This window comes from Castanea sativa, chromosome 4 (assembly GCF_040712315.1).
Source record: "Castanea sativa cultivar Marrone di Chiusa Pesio chromosome 4, ASM4071231v1".
In the NCBI taxonomy this organism is placed as follows: domain Eukaryota; kingdom Viridiplantae; phylum Streptophyta; class Magnoliopsida; order Fagales; family Fagaceae; genus Castanea; species Castanea sativa.
Genome location: NC_134016.1, coordinates 33,906,537 through 33,915,363, shown reverse-complemented (window position 1 = coordinate 33,915,363; position 8,827 = coordinate 33,906,537). Strand labels below are relative to the sequence as shown.

General features: G+C 37.4%; 1 protein-coding gene across 1 annotated transcript; it reads right to left on the bottom strand.

The window, feature by feature from the left end:
• LOC142632755 (uncharacterized) lies at nt 1-849 on the bottom strand. Its single transcript, XM_075807100.1, has 2 exons — nt 797-849; nt 1-430 (listed from the first exon to the last, which is right to left on the bottom strand). The coding sequence occupies exons 1-2, from the start codon at nt 847-849 to the stop codon at nt 1-3; spliced, it is 483 nt and encodes a 160-aa protein (XP_075663215.1).
• Between the last annotated feature and the right edge of the window lie 7,978 nt (nt 850-8,827).

The following is an 8,827-nucleotide window of genomic DNA, read 5'->3' as shown; positions in this document are numbered from 1 at the left end:
TTAAAGCCAAAAGCTTTGGAATTTGAAGGGCTTGGGGAGATGGAGGCCATTGTTCGGATTGGATTCAAGGAGCACAGGGCAATGATCAGACACACATCTTGTGAGATGAGTCACCCTCGCATCAGGGTGGGCGGCATGCCAGTTAAGATTGGCAAAGAAATGATCAATCCTTTCTTGGACAAGAGCATTAATGTTACACTTATTGGTCCAAGTAAACCGAGGCTCAGTGAACCCCATATCTATCATGTTACAATAATCTAAACATTCTTTGAATAGTAGCGATCTATTGGAGTTAATAGCTCTACCCCCAAACTTATCCCCATCTACAAGAACCTCATTAAAATCTCTAGCAATAATCCAAGGTTTCTCATGAAGTTTAGCAGCATTTTTTAAATTATTCCACAGAATGCATCTTTCATGAAATCTAGGGCTAGCATATACAGTAGAAAAAATAAATTAGAAGGCAGAAGAGGTTACTTTCACCAAGACATGGATATCCTGCTTCGACATAGCTAGTTGGGTGATTTGGACTTTATTAGAATTCCATAGAAGCCAGAGACCGCCAGCAAAGCCAATCGTGTTTGTGTGGATGGCCCCATCAAACGGAACCTTGTTGGTAATGTCCCTAGCTCTCTCGCCACCAATATAGGTCTCCATGACAATCATAATAGCAGGATTGTGATTCTGAACCAGCTCCCTCACATGATTATGAAAGGAGGGCTTCAAAGCTCCCTTACAATTCTAGGCTATCATATTCATTACTAAATAGTGGTTGGGGGTTGGACACTCATCAAACAGAGGAAGATGTTTTGCCTCCTCCATCAAATTCCATTCGGTCATTCTCACCATCTCTGTTGTCTAACCATTGTCAGGCATTAGTGTCACACAATGTTCCAGTACTCCCATCAATTTCTCTATGGCTATTAAGTGGATACTGAACTCCATGATGGGTTGAAAGACTTGCAGAAGCTTTGTAGCATGTCGGTTGCCCATGAATGCCGTTGCAATGGCTTGATTCTCCAACATTCTTCTCGCGGACAGATTCTCCTCGGGTATCGTTTCGCATAATACAAGGGTTGTCGAGATTTGAGGAATAAGGTTCCAGATCAGTGTTCTTGCTTCCTCCGAACTCGGGGTGTCTGACAAAAACTTCCACCACTGGTCAGTCATCTTTCCCCAAGCCGGGTCTGTTAAGTGGAGATGCCCCAGTGCTAAGCTTTTTGGAGTTAAAGGAAACACCATCTTCCAAGCCTTTCTGAGCTTGGGATTGAACCACCCCATAGTGTGGGTGGGGTGAGCTCGGATTTCCTCGATGATAACCTGCAGAATTTCCACTATCATGCCATCCATATTGATTGCCCATCTTGTTTCCTGGGTTGCTGCCAAACTTGACTCCTCCTCCAAGGTATCTTGAGCCTTAGTTTGCGCCTTGGTTTGTGCCTCAGGTGAGGGTGGTGCATGAGTCACGTTGTCAGCCTTGTTAGGCATAAGAGAATCTTCCACCACCGAGGATAAGGGCTTGATGGTGAAAGGACAGTCTTCTTTCCAATGACCAAGGCGGTCGCAGGAGAAGCAAAGCTTATTCACTCCTTCGTAAGCAACCGGTTGGTAGCACTGGCCAATTCACACTGTAGTGACCAGAGGCTTGCTCATATCCACTTGAACTCATATGCGGGCATATCTGCCTTTGGCTTCCATGGTGGTGTGCGTGTCCACTCTTAGAACTGTTCCTAGCGCCTGACCATTCTACCTGAGCACCGTCGCATCATAATACTCAATGGGTAGCTCATTGAGCCTGACCCACACCGCCATCGATTAAACTAGCGCTTCAGATGGTTTGAAGTTTGATTCCCACCATCGGATGGACAGAAAGTGTTCCCCAATAAACCATGGTCCCTTCTTAAGCACCATTTCTAAGTCTTCTGCGATTGAGAATCTTAACAAGAAAAAATCCCTACCAAGATCTACCATGTCAACTCTCCCAGAAGGCTTCCATAATCCCATTAGTTTTGAGTGCAGGTAGTTATACCCCATGGTTTTGCTAAACACTTTTACGATGAGTGCTTTTGCCCATGGAGCTCGAATGCACTATTTGGTTTCTTTCGATAAGCTAACTGATGCAAAGCCTTCCTTGACCTCCTCAAGCGCTTCATCCGAATCTGAATCTGCTTCCATATGGTTCGAGAAGGCAAAAGTTTGGGAGTATGCTTTCGTTATTTCCCCCACTAGCTTATCCCTGAAGGAAAGCTTGGGTGGATAGGTAGAATCCCCAGTGCAAATAGGGTAATTGTCGCCATTTGCATGATGCAAATCCATGACTTTTCTTAGTGCTTCTAACTAACTCATTTTCTTCTTCAAGAGAGCGTGAGCGTTCCATTTTAGGTCGCTATTTTTGAAATTTTCACCCTTGGTCGTAAATGCATATACTTTTGAGATACAAGTTAGTATTTGTTGAGTAGATGATACAATCTTGGACCATTACGGTTGACGTACATAATTTGATGTGAATTGCTGAAACTTTTATTGAAATGGACTTTCAAGAGTTGTCAACATCACAAGGCCCACATATACATTTAGTACAGAGAAAGTTCATATTATTGGACAGACTACACATATGCATGAGAATGATATTTGTTTCAATGTACCAATGCCAGATTAGCTACTTAATTTTCTTTTGTCTCATAGGAGGACGTCCACTTCATTATTTGTTATCATAGGACCCCCAGTACTTAATTTCACTGTTATAGCTATAGCTGAACTGTCTATTCCAAATCTAAGTCTTATATGAAATTATGCATTGTTTGGGCCCAATGCTAGTAAAAAAAAAAATATAAATATCAGACTAGTATATGTGTAAAAGTATAGTTATGTACAATATTGCTGAGGACATGGTTTTTTCTAAGGGTGTCAATTTGGGTTAGCGTGTCGGGTTCGTATCGTGTTAAGGTAGGAGTATTCGACTAAATGTCTCAACCCTAACCCAACTTTTTAATGAGGCGGGTTGACCTGACCCAACCCATTTGACACGCTTAATAAACAAGTTGTGTTGGGTTGACACGAATGTAACACAACCCATTTTAACCTGCATAATATTTAATATAACATCCATCTAGAAATATATATTTTTTTTTACATCCCAAAAGCAGTGCATACACTTCAAGTCTTCAACCCACATTTAAAATAATATAGTTCAATAAAAATATAACATTCATCTAGAAATAAGTTCTTTACACTCTAAAAAGAGTGCATACACTTCAACCCAAATTCAAAATAACACAGTTTAACAAAAATAACATAGTTCAACAAAAATATAATATCCTTAGAACTCACCAAATGCTAAGTATCAATATTGAAAGAATTGGAACAAATAGTAATCCTGACTATGACTACGATTATCATCCATAGAGAGAGAGAGAGAGAGAGAGAGAGAGAGAGCAATAACCGGTTTGAGACTTTGAGTTTGAGAATTGGGCATGAGACTATAAGATAATAGAGTGAGCAGTACGACTGAAATTAAAAAATAAAATAAAATAAGATATTTATAAGAAGATTTAGAGATTTAGGGTATGTAGGGTTTAGAGATCTAGGGTTTGTAAAGTTTCAATTTCCAATTATATCTCTTGTAAGTTTTTGTAATAATTTAATTTTCTTTTTAAAGTTAAAATATATGTCGGATATAAAAGGTATTTGACAAATCTAAAATAAAATGAATATTATTTGTTATACGAGTTAAACAGGTTGTGTTAAGTGGGTCATTTTGAGTTGACATAAATAAATTAGTGTGTTAAACGTGTCTATTGCGGGGTATGCGAGTAGACCCACTTATGCCAAGTTTCTTATCGTGTCACTTTCGGGTCGACCCGTTTATAACCTAAATCCATTAAGGCACAACCCTAACTCGCAAAAACCCATGTCGGGTTTGTGTTGTGTTTGCGGGTTGGGTCGAATATTGACACCCCTAGGTCACTTTTTTTCTTCCCCCCCCCCCTCACTTTATTTAATGTGATAAAAAAGTAAGATAGTGATTACTGCACTTGTTGTCATAAGTTAGATCCACATTCACAACGCTATTACACGTGAATAATTTATTTCCTATTGGCAAATTTAATAATACCATCCTATGGTACACTATACTCTTAAAAATCGTAGAACTATCTTTAGTATATATAAAAAAAAAAGGATCATGCTAACGACTGTATTTAGGGTAATAGTTAAGAGTCTATTTTAGAAAAGTTTTGACACCACTTTTATGGGAAATGGAAAAAGTTGTCAAAACATTAATTGTTTTTTTTTTCCTTTTTCCCATAAAAAATTTCTTTAAATTGATTATTAACCATTACCTTAAGGACATCCGTTAGTATTTCCCAAATAAAAAATATCATCCTTTAATTATCTCTACAAAAAAAAAAAAGTTAGAGAACTATTTTGTATTTTGTTTCATGACACTTACCTCCTTTATTATGAGTTCAAATCTTCTGTCCCACTCTTTCTACTCCATTATATACTCCAAAAATAAAACATGCCACATGTCTATCTAATTTATTAAATACTAAATTTATGCCTTCTATTATTTCAATTTCCTAAATATGATGGGTTATTTATTTATTTATTTTAGAAAATTAAAATAATAGAAGGCATAAATTTAGCATTTAATGAATTAGTTGGATATGTGACATATTTTTTATTTGTGGAATATATAGTGGAATAGGAAGAGTGGGATAGAAGATTTGGACTTCTTCATTATTTGTTTCATGAGATATTTTTACTAACATTATTTGATAATGTAATAAATTCCAACACCTGGTATAAAAGAATTAAAGAAAAAAAAATATTCAACCTCAAAACTTAAGCCTTGTGAAAACACAAACCCAAACGAGGACCTGACGAAAAAGTTAGAGAAAGAATCACAAATGTGAGGGTAGAATGATTATTTCTTTAATATGTAATATTGGAAATTACCACACTATCAACATTTATTCTCTAACATTATGATTATTTCTTTTATTACTCTTTCTCCAATTTTCTTTTCTCTATTATCTAATGAGAAATGATATGTCTACAACATTTTTACAAAAAATTCTAAATGGCAAGTTGTTATTGGTTGTTATTGTTGGGGCAAAAAAGTAATTTCAATGTTAGGTTCAAATTTGAGCTAATAACAACTAACCACCTATGATTTGTTGTGAAAATATTGTAAAAATGTTATGGACGTAGCATCTCTCATTATCTGATAGACCAAGAATGTATTGACCCATTGTGATGAATTAATTGATTAATTACCCAAGTTTATTAATTAATCAAATTAACATGAGATGTACGTGGCAATACAAACAAATCACCAACTAAAATATAATGCAGTGGAAAATAAAGTTGACACGGTGATTTGTTTACGAATGGGAAAAACCTCCGAGGCAAAAACTTTACCGGATGATTTTAAGGTCACCACTCCCGAGAATTCACTATTATCACAAGCAGTTACAAGTAAAGGAATCTTAGTACCTTATACCAACCTACAGTTGAACCCTTATCCTAATACCCAATTGGACTTGTTTTGTAGTGACAATCCCTCGTTTTTATGCACGGCTCCCAGTACGTGATTAACCAATAAATGCACAAATCCCAGTATGCGAATTAATCACCAACTTGAGAAGGATGTTGGCTGCAAAGTTCTTCAGTTCATTACACGATGAAGATCACGAAGTTGCTTGGTTACAAAATCCTACGATGTACAAACACAGCAGCTTCTTTAAGATGAACTAGGACAAACTAGGTTTCCGGTCACAATTTTCATGAACAACACTTTGCTTCACACTTGTGTAATTGTGCTCTATGTGACGACCCTTAAAATAATCCTTATATATGTTTAGGTTTGTGAGAAAAAAAACCTAAACATACATTCACAGATTGGATGAAAATCAAAATTTAAAATTTGTTTTTCATAAATCTCGACAGATACCCTATTTATCGAGCAGCTGTCGAGCCTCAGGCTGAAACAGTCTTTTAAGCCTCGATAGATACTAGCTGTCGAGCTTTAATGAACAACACTTCTTCACTTGATTCTTGGACAGACTTGCATGGCTTTAACACTTGAACTTAAAACCTTGTTTCTTGAAGCATTAAACACATTCTAGATATGCTCAATTACAAGTAAAGTGCGTTTTGTCAAAAGATTAGCCAACCACATAAAATGTTGACATATGTTCCTAACATGATTTACATATGTCTTAACAATCTCCTCCTTTAGTAATCCGTGACAAAACCATAACAAACAAATGAAGATATGATAGAGATCATAAATCATTCAACTCATACTCACTTGTTGAATACAATAAAATCTATCCTAACACAAACTCTTGAAAAACTTTGCAAGAAGAGAGTTCATGGCAAGGAAGACTTTGACAACCTGTATTTCTGAAACACTTAAACAAAACTCATCAAGGCATCTTAGTGTGAGATAGAAATAATAGATTGCATACAAAATATAAGAAGCATGTGCATAAAGAGAAGAGAAATAACACATGTAGAGATAGGTCAAAAAACTGTAGTAACAACCTCAAATGTATATATATCATCAATAAGTACAAGGTTTGCTATCACAAAGTAGTCATAAGACCAAAGGTACATGAACAATGTATCTAAAATATAAAGAAAAGAAAAAGATACGTAAGTCCTCACTACATCCCTCAAAATATAGACACTCCCCCTAACAAAAATCTCCTAAGTACTAACTCTCCCCCTATGTATATGACTACTCTCATATCTAAAACTACTTCCCCTTTTTGTCAGAGTAACAAAGGGTAAGTACATCAAGTAGAGACCATGATAAAGTGTGCCTTTGACATATTAGAGAATCCGAAGAATGGTAGCATAGTGGATAGAACAAGGTGAATCCATGAACTTACTAACTATACCCACGACATGTGAAATATTCGGACGAGTAACAGTGAGATAGATCAGACTACCAACCAATTGACGATAGTGAGTAGCATTGAATATAGGTTCACCATCAAAGGGTGTGAGCTTTGCATTATATTCCAAGGGAGTGGAAACAATCTTGTTGTCGGTGATACCAGCTTTGGAGAGAAGATCAGAAGCATATTTAGCTTGGGAAAGATAGTATCCATCAGAGGATGAGGTAACCTCAAGCGTAAAAAAATAGATGAGAGTGTCCAGATCTTTCACCTCAAAATGCTAAGTGCTGAAGAGAGCAGATACCTGTAGAATCATCTCCAGTAATAATCATATCATCAACATAAAGAAGAATAAGAGTGATACCAGCAAAGGATCTTCAGACAAAGAGAGCAGTGTCATGAGGACTTGAAATGAAACCCTGCTGAGCAACATCTGAGCTAAAATTTTCAAACCAAGCTCGAGGAGCCTGCTTGAGGCCACAAAAAGCACGACGAAGGCAACAAACTGGACTGCTTGAGGGTGGATAGCCAGGGGGTGGCTGCATGTACACTTTTCTTGGAGGTCTCCATTAAAGAAAGCATTATTCACATCCATTTGATAAAAAGGCCAATGGTGAATAACAGCCACAACAATGAGACATCTGACAAATGTAAGGCGAGCAACAAGAGCAAATGTTTCCTTATAGTCAATGCCATACACCTAAGTAAAACCCTTGGCAACTAGGCGAGTCTTGTACCGTTTAATAGATCCATCAGCCTTGGTCTTGATCTTGTAAACCCACCTACAACCTACTACAAACTAACCAGGAGGCAAATTAACCATATCCCAAGTGTGATTCTTATGAAGGGCATCTAGTTTTTCATTCATAGCTTGCTGCCAAAGAGGATCAGTATGGGTCTCACGATAGGTGTGAGGTTCATAAAAGGTGGCAAGAGCAAAAGAGAAGTGATAATTAGTGAGATAAGGGGGAAAAATGCTTACCCGAGTGGAATGACGAAGTTCAGAACCAATAGGAGACTCAGGAGAGGGTGGTGCCACAGGATCCAAGATAGGCGGGTCATATGTCGAGGATAGAATTGGAGATGAGTCGTCTGGAGAGGCAGCCGATGTTGAAGAATCCTCCACAAGTTTAGGATAGAGAGGGAGGAAAAGATCAGTAAAAATGAAAGACTCTGAGGAAGAGGATGCAAGAAACTGCTGAAGACTCAGGAAAGGACAATATTCCCAAAACTCAACATGACGGGAGACATGAAGGCAATGAGAAATAGGATCATAGCAGTGAAACCCCTTTTGAGATACACCATAACCAAGGAAACAACAAAGATGAGCACGAGATTGGAGCTTTGTTTGTTCATGAGAAGGAAGAGAGACAAAGCAAGCACAACCAAAAACCCGAAGAGAGGAGTAGTCAGGAGTTTGACCATAGAGAAGCTTGAATGGTGATTTGTTGTGTATACTTGGTGAAAGAATACGATTAATGGTGTATACAGCAGTGAGTGCGGCCTCACACCAAAAGCGCTCAGGAAGAAACGCAAAAATGAAAAGGGTGCGAACAACATCAAGAATGTGATGATGTTTTTGTTCTACACGACCATTTTTTTGAAAGGTGTAAGGATAAGACTGCCGAGGAAGGGTACCATAACTGTCTAAAAAGGATAGGAAATATTTTTCATTATATTCTTAAGCATTATCTGATCGAAAGACTTTGACGGTGCAATTGCACTGTGTTTCAATCTCTTTATGAAATGTTTGGTAAATAGACACAAGTTCAGACCTATGGTGAAGCAGATAAATCCAAGTATATCTAGAAAAATCATCCACAAATATGACAAAATATTTAGATCCCCTCTCAGTGGGAATAGGTGCAGGACCCCAAATATCAGAATGTATAAGATCAAATGGTGCAAAAGAAAAG